Consider the following 20,484-nt stretch of genomic DNA (forward strand, 5'->3'; position numbering starts at 1 on the left):
AACATGCATTATTGCTATGTGAGTGGACAAGGGCTACATGGTTCGGAGCTGATTGTCAGTGTATTCCAACAACAGAAACAGTTACTGAGTTTGGAGACTGGTTTATGACTATCATACAAAAAATCAAATCAGTAGGCGGGGAGGAGGAAAATAGAAGAATTAGTAAAATAGGATTTCTGGTGTGGGAGATATGGAAGACTAGAAATCGGAAAGTGTACCAGCAGCAAGAAATTAATCCAAGCTGGACTATAAAGAGGGCAAAACTAATGGAAAATCTATTTTGGATAATAGCGGAAAAGAAGATAAATTTAAAAGAAAGACAGGTTCAAAAAGGAACGAGAGAGGTTCGTTGGAGGCCACCCCCTGCGGATTGGATCAAGGCAAATGTGGATGCTTCTTTCAAAAAGAATACAGGCAAAGGAGCTATAGCAGTGGTGTACAGAGATAGTAGAGGAAAGATTTTATTAGGTTTCACAGGATTAATTCAAGCAAACTCAGTCACAGTAGCAGAAGCTTTAGCAATTAGACAAGCTCTAATCATTGCAAATAATTTGTTCATGGAAAAAGTTCTCATTGAATCAGATAATCTAAAAATCATACAAGCAATTAAATCCAAGAGTCCAATTGGTGAAGCATGGGCAATTATTCAGGATATTCAGTTGTTATTGGATCAATTACCTGGTAGGGGCCTAACTTGGACTCCCAGAGAAGGAAATCTTCTTGCACATAAAGTGGCCAAAGAAGCAGAATTAGGGAACCTTCATTCAAATTGGAGCATGCAACCACCATTAGAAATTCTGCGTATTATGCACAATGAAAGTAAGAATCAATAGAATGAGCAAGATATGTGAAGAGACGAGATATATTGAAAACATCACCTGTTCTCATATTTCATCGATAATACAAAAAAAGAAACGTCTCTTAGCCAGATCATTTGTGATCTGAGGCAAAAGCTCTAAGTGTTACCCAGAGTGACTCAGTCCAAAAAGAGGATGGCCCACGTTTTGGCGTGAAAACAGGATTTCAGAAGTGACTCGGGTATCGCCGAGCAGCAAGGATCCCTTGGAAGATGCAGGAGCCATGTAGATGATCGATCAAGCAGCTTAGGTGGCCGTCAAGCGTAGAAGGTGACGGTCGAGCACTGTGTCCATTGATTCAGGGGAGTCGAGTTCGAAGAGGTTGCAGTCCACCTAACCAGAGCTCTTCCGGTCATTTAGGCACATTTGCTGATGGAAAGCCGCTACAATGGAGGGCATCGATTCTGGTCTCAGGCACAAGATCCAGGGAGAAAGGAACAGGAAACTACAGAGCATGCCTTGTTATTATGTCCATGGATGAGAGCTGTATGGTTTGGAGCTCAAATTCAATGTAGCATGGCATTCACCACCCAAGGATTGGATAAAATGCAACATTGATACACAGGCAATGGTTTTACATGGATCCCAAGACGAAAGAAATTCACTGACTCATGAAGTAGCAAAAATGACTTACACAAGCAACCTACAAACTAATTGGAGCTCCAAGTCTCCAACCCTCCTCAGGCTATAATCAAAATCATCAAGGAGGAATCACAACTCTGCATAACTTCATAGACATAGGAGGGATCCAATTTGAGGCGCGGGACTTCGAGATTTTGCAAGAGCTCCTCACATAGTTGGTGCTGCATCATTTGAGGGGAAAAAGATAGGAAGATGTGTGCGCGCTTCAAAATAGATTGAATGTATTAGGATATTTAGGTTGGGTTGGGATTGGGCTGTGTTGTTCTTTTGGGTAGCTCGGGCCTTAATGGCCATTGTCCAAAAAAAAAAAAAAAAAAAAAAAAACAACCATCAAATTCAAAGAGTAATTATTGTCTACAAATTATCTTACAACCAATTTCATTAAATGACACGTTACCGGTGCAATTCTGAAGAATAACACGTCTATAATATATGTTTACTACAAACGATGATGTGCCATACGAACTTTAGAGCCATCTAAATAATTCAAATCTTCATGAAGAAAAATAAAAGGAAAAAGCTTGACAAACAACCGAACAATACTTAAAAGACCTAATATATGAAGTTCATCTCAGAAATCTGCAAAAACAGCAAAAAGATCGCCATTGACATAATCATTGTCTACTAAGCTGACTAAGAAGTAGCTGTTGCCCACCTGTAACACAATTAAAACAGAATTATCAGAACTCTAGTATCCAAGGCGAAAGAAGACAATTTCAGTATTGCTATTAATACAAGGTATTTCTGCTGATAATAAGGCAAAGTGCAAGGTTTAGGGTATGGAAGTTTGAAAACCAACCTCTTCAACCAATTTCCTGGAAGCATCACCCTCAGGGTACAAGCATGCCCATCCTCTTGACCAAATTTCAAATGCCTCATCCTTCCATACCATGAAGCTAACAGGATCTACAATGGTTGGTTGGATTATTTCCTTGGCTGGGAAGACCCCCCATGTCACAGCATTCACATCGGTTTGGCCTACATTAGATCTCCAACTTCCTTCTTTATTCACAGCCATGAAAGTTAGAGATGATCTATTCTTGCATTTCTCAACAAGTGCATCCAGCTTTTCCTTAGAGCAAAAGAACTCCACATATGCCTTCTGATATACATATCCACCAGGTCCACCCCAGCCTAGGTAAAAAATCAAAACATAGGATTTAGAATATCTGTTGTTTTCAGTTTTTTCCCCCCTACATGGTAGTAAAACCAATGCAAAAGAAGCGAGAAACCAAAAGAGGAGGGGTACAGCCACATCTGAGTTACAACTCTGATCCAATTGAAACAAAAAAACAACTCATAAAGGGAGCTATCAATTGACCACCAAATATTGCTTTTCTTGTAGTTAAGTAATTCAAGTTTTTTTTACCAACAAAAAACAATGAAAAAGAAAATGGCAATAAACCGGGGAGAAAAGAACTATATAGAAATTGCCCACTTATGGTTGTTGACCGAATTGTAGGACATAACTCTATTTATTCATCAGCACAGACCATCTACCTTAGCAGGCTTGCTACCAGCTGGGAAACACTACATATTTTTATATTCAGGTAATCAGAGGCAGGAAAAGTGAGAAAACACTCACTGCTAATGTCAGCTAACTATTGATGTTGTTTCAAACTAAATGTATTGGAAGATCATGCCAAAGTATAATTGTCTAAGTTGTCTCCTCTCCGAAACTAGATCATGCTGCAATACTTGATGGTCATGGATGTTCCCTATGCATGCATAGTCAGGAAAGGCGAAAGAAGGCTTCCAATATCATGGGAATATGGGATACTTATGACAAATAGTCATCGTTCAAGACACTTGGAAATGCATCAATCTAGGCAATTATGATCTATAGTGTGTACAAATTAGAAAATTATTCATGTATACACGTCTACGTCTTTTAGACTCACCTACAGTAGCAGAATCAGATTTCTCCCCATTGACTGCTGGCTGGCTATTGATGGTGAGAAATCCCTTCAAGTTAATCTTTTCCAGCTGCTCATTTATAATCTTCGTCTCTGGCTGAAGACCATCTAGTTCTGACCAAGGATTGCTTCTCAACTTTCCAAGGCAATACTGTTTAAACCTCTGTTATGCAACAATGAACACAACTTTAGCTCCTGTTGAAGTGATGGTGAGCATAGCCATATTCCAGATAGGAATTATACCTCATAAATATCCTCAATGCTCCTCAGGGGAACCACCCATTCTTCAACAAGCTTTTTGTCCCGTGCACGTGGCCTCATGAACTGCAAGAAAGAAAAGAATTGAGTAGGACATGATCATTCAAATAAGCAGCATAATATTAAGAGACTCTCAATTTCTAAATGCTTTCTACGGTGTTTCATTCTTCTTCCCTGTCATCATTTAGTGGTTTCTCATTGACAGTGTCCCAAATTAAAAGACATTGTAATTAACTAATTATGCATCGAATAACTAAACCTACTTATGTCTCTGCAGAATCAAAGTGATCATCTATCTATTCCCTCTCCCTCTATCTCCTTCACACATATACACACAAACACAAAAACATTCTCACTAAATTGCAAACTATAGTTGCCAACTTTTTGCTGACCTGTGCTAAACAAAATCAGAGAGAATTGCTAGCTCATCTGCAGATCAGAGTCATGAGTATATGACAACTGGCTGGAAAGATTAAATTTTGCTTATGCAAGCAAGAATCTACCAAGAACTTGCTAGGAAACGTTTCAGTATATGACATTACTTTGATATAAAAGGGCAAGAAAAAACTACTAAATACCATACTGTGAAGGAAAAAAACCGAGAAAATGTATATATACGTATTAAAATCCACAAAATACATGAATTGAGTCATGGACAAAAGTATCAAACTGAACTTTACAAAAAAATAGAATCCACAAATTAAAATCACTTTGTGATAGTAAGAACCTGGTAATCAGTTAGTGCACCATATGATGGATTACGAGAATCACCCCAACGCCCATGTGGGTATTGATCCCATCCTATTGTCCTTGATATGTAGCTTTTTGGACGATTTGCCCTATTGCATTAATATATGGATATAAAGTAAGATATCCTTCAAATAAACTAAACACCCCCAAATATTTTAAGGAAAAAAACATAGCATTTACAAAGGTGTAATACCAAAATATTGGACGAACATCTTCTCTAACACGAAACACATTTGCAGGGCGTCGCCAAGGTAATGACCTATTAATTTTGGTCTCTTCAATTAAGCCGAGATTCTGCCAATAATAATATGCATAGAGACTTACGTTCAATTCAATTCTTGCAATATAACAATGAAAATATGCGTAAAACAGGAATCTCGCATGGAACAGGAGAAACAACCATTAGTATTGCTAATGCTGATTTCTCCATATTTAGAGTATACATATGTAGTGTCTTAATTCCATGAGCTAAAATTTTTTTGCACATTTCAGTTCCCAGGTGAATTCCATAAGATTTGACAGCTTCTTCATTGTCCTTGATAGGCTCTAAAGCAGCAAAAATGTCAGCTGGTATCTGGAATATTTCATCAAAGATGAAAAATTATACTAGAGCCAAGACTGAAGTATAAAAAAAATAGTAAAGTGTAAGCAACTAAGAGACATTAGTCTGTACGCTTCTGTTCAAACATGCCTAATTTCATGTACTGACTGGAATTGGAATTCAGTTCCCAAAGAAAATAGTAATGCATACAAATATAATATTTTCAAATGTAGCACTTATGATTTATCAGTAGTTACTATTCATGTAGCTCATAGTCTTCCAAGTTGCAGTCTATTCTATCATCTGAAAACAAAATGCAGAAATCCTTGCTGAAAATTGCACAACTTTTCACTTTCACCATTAATAACAAAATATCATGAAGACTGTGACATTCATGACAAATCAGTGGAACTTCTTCAGTAAAAATCAAGTTCAATTAATCATGAAATATAGCAAGGGCTGAGGGTGGAGCAAAATACATCTTAGAAGGAGGGGAAGGATAAGAGCCAGAACCATTCCTCTAAAAAGTTTATGAAAAGAGTAGTATAATAGTAGAGAATTAAAAGATATAACATCTTAATAAGACAAAAAGAAAAAATGTTAATCCATTAATGCCAGCATAAAAATAATAACTAACAACCAACTAAAAGGTGAAAATATATGATCTAGCATTTTCTGCGGATATATATACTTTATGGGAACCAAGTATATTCACTCTGTAATATGTGCTCTTTGCTTTTGTGCTCAACCAAATTAAAGCATAGCTGAAACAAATACTCATCAAGGATATAACTAAGACATAGCTGTCTTGAAAATTAATTTGACCCGAAGAAGCTTACAAAGTTTCTATTAAAAGTACTGTTAACATTTATACTTTCACAAGGAAAATAGTAGTGTATAGTCCAACTAGTTTAATACAATTTTAATTATTTCAGTTTTCAGAAAGATTTTTTAGCAAAGGAATGTTCAATTTTACCCATTCATTAAATACAATTGATGTCACTTACAACAATTGCAACAGCAAAATGCTATCTGAACTGAATATCTAAATTTTCTGCACATGAAGGCAAAAATGCTGAATAAAAGGCGTTTAAATCAGAAGGAACGCACTAGAGAGCACCATTAAATCTATTCATACAACTTAAATAGGGTGATCAGAGACTTATTCTTAGCAACCAAGCAAGCCAGAGGAAAAGATGCAACCCCAGAAATTCAAAAAGAAAAATAATAATATAAAATTAAAAAAGAGGTTTAATAAACATAACAAACATTTAGCAACACATTGAACACATAACATGACATTTATACCAGTATTCAACACATTGAACACAACACTCCAGAGCATTTTTAAGTCCCATGTCCTCAAGATTAGTAAAATATTTAGTATATCTAACTAAAAGGTCTATAGTCTATACAACAACATTTGGATACCTTCGTTTTACAAAAGCCAGTCATGCGGAGAAAACCTTTATAATTATTAATCGGCATAATTCCAGGCACAATAGGACAAGTTATTCCAATTTGGCGACAGTCATTCACAAATTTAAGGAATATATCTGTATCATAAAATAATTGGGTAACGATCAGATCCGCTCCAGCATCAACCTATAAAATAAATAAATAGTTAGATTAGCGGGAAAAAGGCAGAAGGATGAACACACAACAGGTGAGTTGAAAGCATTATGTAAAACAAACAGCCATATTTCTCTCTTCATACTTCTTTTAGCATGCTACTCAGAAATTGTAAGTATTCTGTAAACCAGTATTAATAATAACAGTAAACAATGAACAAAAAAGTTCTCAAACATCTTTTTCTCTTAATACATGTTTAAGCATGCTACACAGCACGACCCCCAAAAAAAAGGCATGCTACACAGAATTTCAATGAACATATCATTTCTTATGCATTTTTCTCGCTTCACATACTTATTAAGCATGCTACTCACAAATCATAAGCATGTTGTAGACTGTACATCCAGAAGTGATCATGGATAAAACCTAATGTAACACAAGATGGGCGAAGTCAAATTTTTGGTAAAAACACCTTGCTCTTGAGGTAAGCAAGATCATTTTGATAACCTTCTGGAGTAGCCAAGCCATCACTTCCTATAACATCTGGATGTGCCTCTGAGAAGAAGAAGACAGGAATATAAGAACAATGAAAGTGGTAAAAGCAACAGAAAAGCTCATGATGTAATAATGATGTTGAAAATAATGATAACTATAGCTAGAAACCTGGATAACCAGCAACTGTGATGCCAAAGTAGTCACCATATTTGGCTCTTATATGTTTAACCTGAAAAAATTAACAGCAATATCATAGTTAACATGCAAGACTAGGCAAATGGCCCAAGGAGTTTAACAACTAGCTCTGGTAGCAAATACCAAATTACTTTATGAAATTAAGTTTCAGGTTGTGACATCAGCAAGAATGTAATTTGGTATTTCATAAATTGCTGGAACATCATGTCCACATATTTAAAAGTTTGGTTAAAAAGGGCACATCATTCTTTCTCATATAAAGTTTTTTTTATTGTTTTCCCATGTTATGCGCAACAATTATTTGAAAGCATCTCCACAAAGCAGTTCAACAATTATTTACATCTGTTTCCCATTTTAGCAGAACTCAGTTTGCGCAACAAATCAGACAAAGGAAATTTTGAGAACAGTATGTCATTAAATGACTTAAAAGCTCTTCTAGAAAAAGATTTTCATGAAAATAGTTTTGAAGAAAAAAAAATTATCAAAATCATGCCAGTCTACAGAATCAGATGAAGTCTAAATATTGAAGATATGCTCTCCCAATTTTTTGTCGGTAAATAGAAAAGTAAATAGTTGGCAAAAACCCTAGCAACACATATGAATGCCATTAGGCCATGGCAAAAAGCAAATAAGATAGATTCGTCATGCTAGAAACTCGCTCTTTAAACATATTATTTGTTTATATCTTGAAATTTAGAGAAGAAAACAAGATGAATAATTTTGGTCCAGTAATTTTAGGTTGCTGGTAAGGTATTATGAATAAAATCTCATGTTAATCAAAACGTTTGATATATTTTCTATACACTTGAAATCAATGTAACATATTTGTTTAAAATGTGCATATGAAAGAGTTACTTGACAGCGCAATCATTGATAGATTCCAATTTATATATAGAGGGTAAGAATGGGGTTTGGTGTACCAAGTCCCGAGCGCAGGCAAAGCCACCTTCAATCTGGACAAATTTGTCCTGACCGTGAGGGGGATCACCACGAAGAGCAAGAACATTCTGGAGACCATTGGACTTGATGGTCTGGAGAGCATGGTCGATCTTCTCTACAGGCATGTTGGTACAGGTGAGGTGCATCATGGTCTCCACGCATACCATGTTTTGCATCTTGTTTGCAATTTCAAGTGTTAGATCAGCTGTGGATCCTCCTGCGCCCCAAGTGATATCGCAAAACGAAGGATTATGTGCCACCATCCGGTCCATCCTCTCAAACAAATTATCTACCCCATCTTCGGTCTTGGGTGGAAAGAACTCGAATGAGAAGACCACCCTGTCTGGATCAGCTGCCGCAGCTGCTCGTATTTTCTCTATCACCTTCATTTGCTTCTTTTTGTCTCTTCAAATTTTATCCTGATGAGGCCAACAACCAACCAAAGCAACAAAGTATATTAGATCAGCTAGGCTAGATCCAACAATTAATATACCTTCCTACCAAATGATTGCAAGAACACCACCGACACCACACATATAACCATGTTAGTGATACAAGAACAGAAACACAGAAGCTAACATAAATTTGCCTTCCTGATTGTAGATCAATAATAATAATAATAATAATAATAATAATAATAATAATAAATCAGAAGGAGATAAATAAGAATGAAACGAGATCCAGTAGTTGTTGTCTTCACTATTTCTTTTGGTCCTCCGCTCATTACCGCATCGCGTCATTCCACTATCACTAAAGCAGGGATGCACAACAGTGATCCTCGCACCAAACTAGATCCATATACAGAGCCCAAAATGCAGCAAAAAACTTTTCAATAACAATTGCCCTTCAATTTCAAACGTATAATATCTTCAAATTGAAGAACACGAGAGTTTAAGAAGCCTAATTAACGGAAGTCCTTTAGATGCAAAACTTAGTACCACAAATAAGTTTTCCCGAGATAAAAACATACATATATTTCGCATCATTCCGTTCAATCTACAACAAAGAACAAGCAGAGGAATAACTGATTCCACAGCAGTAGTAGATACAGCTGTAAATTTTCAACTGAAATTCGATTTATTTCATCCCTCGCAATACGTGGTTCTACAGTGTTCTTTTTCTGGCGGAATTTAGTGCACATGAAAAAACAGTTGGAAGTGAAAGGAAAGTGTACCGGATCGCGGAGAGAGAGAGAGAGAGAGAGAGAGAGAGAGAGAGAGAGTCGTACCTCTAGGATGAAACTTATGAGGAAGGGAGACAATGAGGCAGAGGCAGATGGCAAAAGCGCGCAATGGCAGGGGAGCTACTCTGGCTATTTATAGACTTAGATTAGAGGTGGCAGCATAGATCTGAGATGGGGATGATATAGTTGGTTGGTAATGGTGGCTACAGTTACTGGCTAAGTGCCTCATTTCTTCAAATTCTGTCGGTATAGATTTTAATTCTTTGAGAAGTACGATTTGAGAATCGAAGTCGTGATTAAATCGATTAAATTATTGATTTATTAATTTAATTAAAAAATTATTAGTTAAATTGTTAAAATTATTTTTATATAAATAAAAATATAAAATAATTAAAATTTTAAAATTAAAATTTAAAATATATATATCTAAATTTTAGAAAAAATAAATATAAAATTTATGAATATTATTATAATAATATTTTAATTCAATACAATAACAGTAATAATTAATTTATAAAAGTTATCATCTAATCATAATATTAATAAATTTTAATATTAATATCAAAACAAATAATTTTAATACAACACTAATATTAAAATAGATCAAATATAAAATATATTAATAAATTTTAGCAAAATTTATATTTATATTTGATACGTTACCTTTATCTTTGGCCGTCCGAAAAGCACGGCACGTGGCCTCACCCATTTGAAAATAGGAAACGTGCTCAACAAACCTAATCACCAAAACAGAATATGATAACCAACCTACAAACTAGGACTTATCCACAGTAAATGGAAAAAACAACTCCTATAAAACTGAACTAATATTCTCGAGATCAGGTTCCATTCTCAGTCTTCTATTCTTTACTTAACTGATTTATTAAAGATCCTTATTGACTTGAGCGTCGGAGTATCTTTTGCAGGTATTCCCACCACGGTGTTCGATTCAGGCCGACGTATAGCTCTTCCTCTCCGATAGTCGCTTGCTCGGAGTCACTAAAGCTCGACCACCCCTGTGCCAGGACGAAACACTTGGCGCCCACAGTGGGTCCGGAATACATCTAACCCCATTTTTTCCTCTGTCTAGTCTTTTATTCTATTTTGCAGGATTTCCAGTCCTCGAATATGGCTGACAAGGAAAATCCACAACTCACACAAGCTGAGCTCCTGGCCCAAATCGCTGAACTTCAGGCGGAAGTACGGAGAATAGCCGAGCTATCCACGCAGAACAATGGAGAAAGCTCCAAAAGCTTGGCTCAGGGCAACACAGACCCCTTGAGCGTTACTCCTCCAAAGGAGAAGCTCACCCTCGACAACTCCTTCTTCGAGGAGATCACAAAGTACCAGATGCCAAAAAACTTTGCACTGCCCTCCGCGCTTGAACCCTACAAGGGGTTCGGAGATCCCCGAGCTCATGTAAAGAAGTTCCAATCCATGATGTTCTTCAACGGTGCTAACAATGAGCCCGTCCTCTACCGAGCGTTTCCCACTTACCTCGATGGTGCTGCGTTACTCTGGTTCTCTAAGTTGTCTGCAGGTTCAATCTCTTCCTTTGAGGACCTGGCAAGGTCGTTCATTGATTACTTTGCTGCGTCAAGAATATATGTGCACGGATCAGATTACCTCGGCACCATCAAGCAAGGCCAACACAAGAGCTTAAAAGACTACATGACCAGGTTTGCCGAGGCTACTATGGAGATCCAAGACTTGGATACGGCTGTCCACTTACATGCCCTCAAAGCTGGCCTCAGACCTGGCAAGTTCCGGGAGACTATTGCGATAACAAAACCAAAAACACTAGAAGAGTTTCGAGAAAGGGCTACAGGCCAAATGGAGATTGAAGAACTCCGTGAGGCCCAAAAATCGGACAAACAACCACATCGGAGAGATGAAGAAAAAGCTTTTAGATCACCAGGAAACAAGGATACAAAGAAGCCTTTCAAGCTCACACCAAAATACAACACGTACACCAGATTCAATACAAAGAGAGAAAACATCATCAAAGAAATTCTCAACGCCAAAATCGTAAAGCCGCCAGCTCGAGCAGGGAACTACCAGGACCAAAGGTTCGTGGATAGGAGCAAGCATTGCACCTTCCATCAGAAGTTCGGCCACACCACGGACGACTGCATTGTCGTGAAAGACCTCCTAGAGAGACTAGCGCGCCAAGGGCTTCTGGACAAATATGTCGAGAGCCGGAAAGCCAGAAGAGCAAACTCGAATAGGGAGGAGAGCAAACAAACAGTGACAGACAAAAAAGAACAGACAACTCCTGATCCACCAAGAGGAATCATTAGCCACATATCAGGAGGGTTCGCAGGCGGAGGTGAAACGAGCTCGGCCAGAAAGCGAAGCTACAGGGCGATGCTGGCAATCGAGGGAACACTACAGCCAAGGAAGGACAAGGACCCAGACGTCACGATATCCTTCAACCAAGCGGACTTCAGATCGGCAAGCCCTAAACTCGACGACCCAGTGGTGATTTCCATCCAGGTCGGAGAGCTGTTGGTAAGGAAAACACTACTGGACCCAGGTAGTAGCACTGATGTTTTGTTTTATTCTACCTTTAAAAAGATGAAGTTATCAAAAAAACTGATACAGCTCTCCTCGGGAGAGCTAATTGAGTTCTCCGGAGAAAGAGTCCCCATCATGGGACATATATGGCTGAGGACCACAATGGGAGAGATCCCTATGTCGAAGTCCATTGATATTCAATACCTAATAGTAGACTGTTATATCCCTTATAATATTATAATTGGGAGACCCGCCTTGAATATATTCAAAGCGGTAGTGTCCACATTACACCTGTGTGTCAAGTTCCCAGTGCTGGAAAACAAGATAGCTACAGTATACGCCGATCACCAGGAAGCTTGGCAGTGCTACAATGCCTGTCTAAAGCAAGCCCAGACGAGGGAGACAGCTCGGCCGAAGCCACGATGTTAGCTGATCTCGACCCGAGAGAAGACCTCGGCAAAAGACCTCAGCTAATGGACAACCTTCACCAATTAACACTAACAGCAGATGAAAAGCAAACACATACATCGGAGAAGTACTGAAAGGGAAGGAACGAGCAAGACTTATACACATACTGCGCTAGAATGCCGACCTATTCGCGTGGACACCAGACGACATGCCGGGAATAAGCCCAGAAGTCATCTGCCACAAATTAGCAATCGACAAAACAGTCTGACCAGTGGCACAAAAGAAAAGAAATCTCGGAGAAGAGAAAAAACAAGCAGCACTTGAAGAGACCAAGAAGCTCCTCAATGCAGGTTTCATCAGAGAAATCCGCTTCACCACATGGCTATCAAACGTGGTAATGGTAAGGAAAAGTTCAGGTAAATGGCGCATGTGCGTCGATTTTACAAATCTAAACAAAGCTTGCCTTAAAGATGCATATCCATTACCTTGCATTGATAAGTTAGTTGATAACGCTTCTGGTTTCAAAGCCTTGAGCTATGAAGCACGGACACTTCGCTGAATTGTCGTGTCCGTGTGTCGGACACATTTTAGATACGACACTCACTGACACTCGTCGGACACGTGTGTCTACTGTGTCCAACTGTGTCTTAATAAAAAGCAAAAAAATTCTTCTCCGAACACGCTTGGACACACCTAAATACCATTACGTATCAGCGTGTCCAATCTTATTCTTAACATATATTCTTGAAATAAATTTAGATATAGTATATATTATTATTTACTAAAATAAAAAATATTTTAAATATTTGATATAATTAAAATAAGACATTAAAAATAATTAAAAAAATTAATTATAATTTAATATCAATAAAATATCAAAATATCATTACGATTTATTTAAAAAATACTTTATATTTTATATATATGCGTGTCCCCGTATCTTATTAGATTTTAAAATTCGCGTGTCGGCGTGTCCCGTGTCGTGTCGTGTTCCGTGTCCGTGTCAGTGTCCGTGCATCATAGGCCTTGAGTTTTATGGATGCATACTCTGGTTATAACCAAATTTTGATGCACCAAGAAGACCAAAGCAAAACAGCTTTCATAACAGAACATGGAAATTTTTGTTACAAGGTAATGCCTTTTGGCTTAAAGAATGCAGGTGCGACATATCAAAGATTAATGGACAAAGTATTCTAACAACAGATAGGCCGGAATATGGAAGTCTATATAGATGATATGGTAGCAAAAACGCCTGCGGGGTCACACTGTGATGACTTGGTAGAAGTTTTCAACTAACTCCAAGCATATAACATGAGGCTCAACCCAGACAAATGTGCTTTTGGAGTCAAAGGAGGGAAATTTCTTGGCTTCATACTAACCTCACGAGGTATAGAAGCCAACCCAAAAAAATGCAATGCAGTGCTGACCATGACAAGCCCAAAAACAGTAAAAGAAGTCCAGCAATTAGCAGGCAGAATAGCCGCCCTATCACGTTTCCTACCCGCAGTGGCAAACCGATCTTACCATTTTTTTCAGACATTCTCTAAGGGCAGGAAATTCACATGGACAGACGAATGCGAAATTCCTTTACGGAACTCAAACAGCTCTTAACATCACCTCCAATACTCCAGAGACCAGAGGCAGGTAAGCCGTTGTATCTGTATTTATCAGTATCTAACCACGCCATAAGCTCGGTCCTAGTGATGGAAACAGGAAAAAAGCAAAACCCAGTATACTTCATCAGTAAGGTATTACAACCAACAGAAACAAGGTATCCGAAGATAGAACAGCTAGCACTGGCACTGGTCACCACAGCAAGAAGGCTGCGACATTACTTTCAAAGCCACACAATCATAGTACGAATAGACCAACCACTAAGGCAGATATTAACCAGACCCGAGCTCGCCGGACGACTAATAAAGTGGTCAATCAAACTATCCAAGTTCGACATTCAGTACGAGTCGAGAAAGACTCTGAAGTCACAAGTACTTGCCGACTTCGTGTCAGAAATGACTAATGAGACACAACACACAACAGCCAATTGGAGTATACATGTGGATGGAGCATCAAACAGAAAAGGAAACAAACATAGTAAAACAATTTACCTATGTGATCATACACAGCCTGCCTATCGGTATCTCATTTCAACATTTCAGCAATCGACAACAAACCTTTCGGACCCAAAGACTTAAACAAAAAATCCATCACAATATCATCATCAAGAAGCCTATCATCTACATCCAGTGCTTGATACGGCTCGGCACACCAGAATAAAGGGAACCTTTCCAATAAATGTTCGTTCAAATAAAAGGGAAAATTCTCGGGTACACTCCTAACCTTTACAAACATAGATTTGAAGTCCTTAAATGATGACTTATATAGGCCAAATATAGCCCGACGGGATAGCTACTAAGGTTTACCCACAAGCCCCTATTCACCCCTTTCGCCTGAAATAATGAGAAAAACAGCCTAAGAGACGGCGGATGGTCTAGCAGTTCCATCAATATCTCGAACGCCCGAACAAAACCCCAGGAGTTAGGGTGAAGTTGAGTTGAGGCGCAGTTCAACCAATACAAAACCCCACACTCAAACTCGGTAAAGGAAAGTTTCACATCCAGCTCAGTGAACAGACAGCTATACATATAGAAGAAAGACCAATCATCTAATCGGTCACAGACCCGGTCTTCCCTCCCAAAAGGTAACAACTCTATCCTAATATTACTACCATCCCTGACTCAAATATTCAACCCCAACAGCCTCACCGACTCCTCATCATCAAATTGAGACACGCGCTCTCTTACCCTAGCATCAACCCAGTCATAAGGATCACCCACATTACAGTTCTCCATCAAGAACAAGAAAAGAAAAAACAAGAAAACAAAGAAGAAAGGCAGGGAGAATCAAAACTGACCTTGCTTACTCATTTTCAGATAGGAAGAGAAAATAAACTTTACTCAGCAGTTTGAAAAGAAAAAAGAAGTATAAGCAAAAGATAACTTCTATAAAGAAAACGGTTACCAACCCTTTGCATTTACTCCAGATTGACAAAAAAGAAGGAAGCATTAAAACCACTACTAAAACCAACGGACAGGGGTGCCTAGAAAAGCGGGATAGTTTCACATCAATCATGTCATGATGGCGCGCAGAACGAAGCCACCACTACAAAAAAACGTTTTGAATTCTGCACAGAACCAAGCCGAGCTTGGGGGCTGTAAGGAGCATACACGACAACAACTCAGCGACCGAGGATTGCGGTATCCCTGGTTCGAAAGCTCGCCTTAGTCCTATCCAAACCAAGGCAAGCTTGGGGGCTATGATTTGTCATCTTTATCCTCGGCCGCCCGAAAAGCTCGGCACGTGAGCAGATAAGCTCGGCCTCACCCATTTGAAAATAGGAAACGTGCTCAACAAACTTAATCACCAAAACAGAATATGATAACCAACCTACAAACTAGGACTTATCCCCAGTAAATGGGAAAAACAACTCCTATAAAGCCGAACTAATATTCTCGGCTAAAGATCAGGTTCCATTCTCAGTCTTCTATTCTCTACTTAACTGATTTATTAAAGATCCTTATTGACTTGAGCGTCGGAGTATTTTTTACAGGTATTTTCGCCGCGGTGTTCGATTCAAGCCGACGTATAGCTCTTCCTCTCCAACAGTCACTTGCTCGGAGTCACTAAAGCTCGGCTACCCCTGTGCCAGGACGAAACAATATTAATAATTATATATAACAAAAATATAATTAATTTAAAAAATAAAAAATTAAATTAAATTTAGATATTTATAAAATTATTTAATTAAATATTTACTATATAATTAGTTTTTATCATATATAATGATAAAAAATATAATAATTGAGTGGCAAACAGAGAATGCATCAACCATGCTATTCCTAATTTGAATCTTAATATCATCCTTTCGGAAAAAATTTCAAAATAATAGACTGATTGGGTTGAACTGGTTTTAACAAATTTTTATTGGTTCATACTTCATATTGATTTTTATCCTTAATCGATCTAAAAAATAAACTGAATTGATTTGGAGTTTGGTTTATCGATTTTTTGGTCGGATTTACTGGTTCAATTTTTATAACTATGATTTGGGCCCTGACTTTATGTAGAAAATTAAAAAAAAAAACTAAATAATATTAAATATTTAATTTACTTAAAAAATCCCTTTATGTATATTAGTATTTCATAATTCATAATTATATAGAAGTAGAAGTTAATTCATTATATATAATATATTTGACAAAAAATATCAAATATAAAAAGAATAAATTAGTGTGATAGTGACTATTGTTCAATTCTATTCAATTTTTAATCTAATTAGATTTTGATCGATTTGAGTGAGTCTAATTAATTTTTAATAAATTTAACCAAATATCATTTTAGTATTAATTTGATAATTATGATATATTAATAAATATTCAAATCATGCACATAATAAAACGATCATCATATATTTATATATCATAAGTAATTTTTATCAAAATAAGCTGAGAGTCCTTATCTATTTACTTTATTAGTTTAAACATCTTTTAATTTAAAAAATTGGTACTATTTTATGATCAAAATAAAATAAATATTCCTTTTATCTAAATATAATTTTCATTTACTGAAAAGAAATATAAATTGGACTATAAAGATTAAGATGGAATAGTCACACACACACAAAAAAAGACTAAGATAGAATATCTCACCAAAATTAATAAAAAATTATTAAAATTTATCTAAAGAAAAAATAGAAAAATAGAAAATAAAAAAAAAATCTAGCTACAGAAACTATGTTGAATTCCACAATTAAACACTTGTCTAATTTCTTTACAAGTAATCTTTGACTCATTAAAATTATTTTCAGGAAGTTAGTGAATCCCAAATCTAAATCCGCACCGGAATATAATCAAAATCATATGCATCAAGAGGCGGTTACTCTTCGACATATTTTCCTTCAATGCAAATACCCGGAGTTTGGCAGCTTGATTCTACATTCCATGTAGTCCAACGAACCTCAATTGATTTTGCCGAATAATTTCTATCAGCAAATAATTGTTCAAAGACGGTGTATCTGAGGAAGAGGACATACATTGAGTGATCTTTGTGCTTATAGAATTGGATCGTGTTCTGACCTGGTGACACCGAGGTATGGTTCGTTCTCCGGAAAAGATCGGCAAACTTCTTGTGGTGGAGAGGGAAAGCACGGCTGTTGGAATCGAGGTGGTGAGTACCTGCAAAGGTTTTTCGATGCTCAAGTCAATAAGAGAGTATATGAATATGAGCTTTTTGGAAAAGATAGATTACCTTTTTTACCTTTGCTGTCTGTCTTATATCTGCTTGATTGTAGGTGATCATTTTTATGTAACGTCCGAGCATTAATTCATATATCCGACGTTATAAGAAAAACATAATTGCTGATTTAATCAGAATATTCGATTATAACTGTAAATCATACGTTGCCGAGCTATAACTCGTAATCGACTTTTGCTTGCTCATATCAGATCGTGTTAAGAAATGAACATGTAAATAATGCAGCTGCAAATATGAAATTTTTCACTGAAATAAAATAAAAAAATTTATTATTTTTTAAAATCTTATTTGTTAACTTTAATTTTTTAGAAAGCTCGCCTAATTCCAAAAATCTGTATTTCAATTTTTTTTCAAATATAAAAATTTAAAGTGAAGTTTGTCGGGCGAGCTCTTCTATAAAAATTATAAAGTTAGCGGAGAGTTAGGCCAAGTGCCACGAACTTGCTTTGAATCCGAAAAAAATGTATTTGAAAAATTAAAGTTAAAATATAGCATTTTGAAAAATAATAATTTTTTTATTTTATTTTAAAAAACAAATCCACAAATGTGGGTAGTGTATAGTTATTAAAATTATCAAAGTAAGTATATAAATCAACTTCATTTTAATGGGTAGTGTATAGTTATTAAAATTACCCTTTAATTTTCACAAAATAAGTATATAAATCAACTTCATTTATACTTTACTAAAAGTTAAAACGATTTTTTAAAAAAGGTCAGTTTTTGTTTATTCAAAAGTTTTTTTTTTTATATAAATTTACATATACCAAAAAAAGGTTATCTATATATATATATATATATTATACACATACAAAATAGCTATATATTCAAATTTACAATAAACAATAAACTTTATAAATAATATAAGCAAATTTTATAAATAATATATCGAACTAGGTTTATATTTATAGTAAAAAATGAACAAAAATACAAACTACAGTGGTGACTAATATCTTATATTCATGAAAGTTTTAACTATATTGTTGTAAAAAAAAAAGTGTGTTTTGTTAGTATTTGATCACTTTATTTTTTAAAAAAATGAAATATCACGCATAAATATAAAAAAATATATAATGACTAATTTTTAATATTTAAAAATTTTAATTTTTCTAATTGCAATTTATTTTCAATCTTATAACAAATTTTATATGTAAATTATAAATAAGGTATTTTAATATTTTCACTGAAAAAATAATTTCCCTTCACATCAACTACTTTATTAGTGATAAAGATAAATGTAAAATTGAATAAATTTCTATTTCTATCCACGAAAGTTTTAAACGTTGATAAATTTACCTATAAAAAATAATTAAAATTATATTCATGAAAAATGAGTTATGTACAATAAAATTATTCAAACACTAAAAAATCATTTGAATCGCTCTTCTCTTAACCCTAATCTCAACCCTCCTCCCTTGAATCTCAACCCTTCCTTTGTTTTGGACTTTACCATCTCCTTCACTAATATTATAAATTTAGTATTAATTTTTGAAATTATTTTGTCTCTTTTTTAGTTTAGTTTGTCGTTTAACATTTTATCAAAACACGATTTGGTTTGATTTGTTTAATAGTATTTTTAATAGTTTTAAATTGAAATTAAATTTGATTTAATTCAATAGGATCAAATCTAATTTAAATTAGTTATAACATATTTAAAGAGTTTTAGTTTAAATTATATATCATTTAAATAATTCAAAGCGCAGATTTTAGAGTCATATCTAGAAAGATTTGACTCACTTTTAGGTTGTCTGTTAGTGAACCTATTTAAATATCTTTGTGACTCATTCTGATTAATTTTTTATGAATAAAATTTCTGAATTGTTTTATGCACATATTTACCTATGTGATCAAGTGAGGTGAGTGATTTACTTTATTTGTTACATGAAAAAATTTAAAGAATTCAACCTAAAATAATTTTTAGTATTAGTTCTTTAAATTTTTAGCACTTTAATTTAGGTTGTCAAAGAAAAATTCTTTTAAAATCTAGTAGAAAATATTTTCCAATAACTTAAATTATTAATAATAAATTTCTTAGAGGTCTAATAATTATTTTTTCCACCTTTTTTGTTTACGCCATTATTTTTCATCTATTTGTTTGCGCTATTATTTTTCTTACCACAAGTAATCACTTTGATCAAATTTAACTATCTTTTAAAAACTAATTTATTGTTCGTTTTTTTTTTAATTATTTTTGTTGGTATCAGAATCTTTCAGTTATCATTTAGACTTTTCATAGTTTATTTTTCATATAAATTGTTGTTTTTATAATTGACAGGTTATGCGAAGAGTAAGATAAAGAAAATGTGATGTAAATGTGCTTGTGAAAATTCAACTTTGTTAGTGTCTGAATATGTTAACAGTTTAACACCCAGCTAGGATTTATATAGTATATAGTATTAGAGAAAAATCATTTTTAAGTTACCATTTTAGCATTTAATAATAACATTATGTTATATAAATACAAAAAATAGTCACTATATAAAAGTGTATATTTGATATTTATAAAAAAAAATTGATTATACTGCTATAAAAAATTTTATTATTTTGTTGTGAAACATTTTATGATTCTAGAATTTCTGATAGCTAATTATTTTTTACAGAAATATGTAAAATAATATATATAAAATATACACAAATACATAATAACAAATTTTTGATAACTGGTATTTTATATTTATGAAGGACTTTGTTAATAATAATACTTAAAATCATTTTTTATTTTTTTATTAACCCCATTTTTTAATTAACGTATAGACACAAATATTTTGATTTATTAACTTTATATTATAGGTTTATATTCTAATGATCATAGAAAACAAATGGTTAAAATTGGATAAATTATTAAATAGTAACTAAAAAAATCATATTATTAAAAAAATTATTTTAAAATTCTAATGAAAAGAC

General features: G+C 34.9%; 2 protein-coding genes across 2 annotated transcripts; one reads left to right on the forward strand and one right to left on the reverse strand.

Annotated features, from left to right (window-relative positions):
* Positions 1–1,849: 1,849 nt before the first annotated feature.
* On the reverse strand, positions 1,850–9,640 carry LOC112783629 (probable methylenetetrahydrofolate reductase (NADH)). Its single transcript, XM_025826662.3, has 12 exons — positions 9,394–9,640; positions 8,147–8,584; positions 7,200–7,260; positions 7,009–7,091; positions 6,396–6,569; positions 4,824–4,997; positions 4,617–4,717; positions 4,401–4,512; positions 3,659–3,739; positions 3,401–3,578; positions 2,299–2,633; positions 1,850–2,154 (listed from the first exon to the last, which is right to left on the reverse strand). Exons 2-12 carry the CDS (start codon positions 8,552–8,554, stop codon positions 2,071–2,073), a joined length of 1,791 nt encoding a protein of 596 aa, XP_025682447.1. The 5' UTR covers positions 8,555–8,584; positions 9,394–9,640; the 3' UTR covers positions 1,850–2,070.
* Positions 9,641–10,476: 836 nt separating this feature from the next.
* Positions 10,477–12,294, forward strand: LOC112783396 (uncharacterized). The gene has a single exon (XM_025826329.1). The coding sequence runs from the start codon at positions 10,477–10,479 to the stop codon at positions 12,292–12,294; it is 1,818 nt and encodes a 605-aa protein (XP_025682114.1).
* The last annotated feature ends 8,190 nt before the right edge of the window (positions 12,295–20,484 follow it).

Source organism: Arachis hypogaea, chromosome 20 (assembly GCF_003086295.3).
Source record: "Arachis hypogaea cultivar Tifrunner chromosome 20, arahy.Tifrunner.gnm2.J5K5, whole genome shotgun sequence".
In the NCBI taxonomy this organism is placed as follows: Eukaryota; Viridiplantae; Streptophyta; class Magnoliopsida; order Fabales; family Fabaceae; genus Arachis; species Arachis hypogaea.

Excerpts from the sequence above, each read along its gene's own strand:
- LOC112783629 (XM_025826662.3), bottom strand. The coding sequence starts at position 8,554 with ATGAAGGTGATAGAGAAAATACGAGCAGCTGCGGCAGCTGATCCAGAC. Across the intron at positions 7,261-8,146 it reads TTGCCTGCGCTCGGGACTTG|GTTAAACATATAAGAGCCAA; the intron begins GTACACCAAACC and ends TAATTTTTTCAG. Across the intron at positions 3,740-4,400 it reads GTGCACTAACTGATTACCAG|TTCATGAGGCCACGTGCACG; the intron begins GTTCTTACTATC and ends TCTTTCTTGCAG.
- LOC112783396 (XM_025826329.1), top strand. The coding sequence starts at position 10,477 with ATGGCTGACAAGGAAAATCCACAACTCACACAAGCTGAGCTCCTGGCC.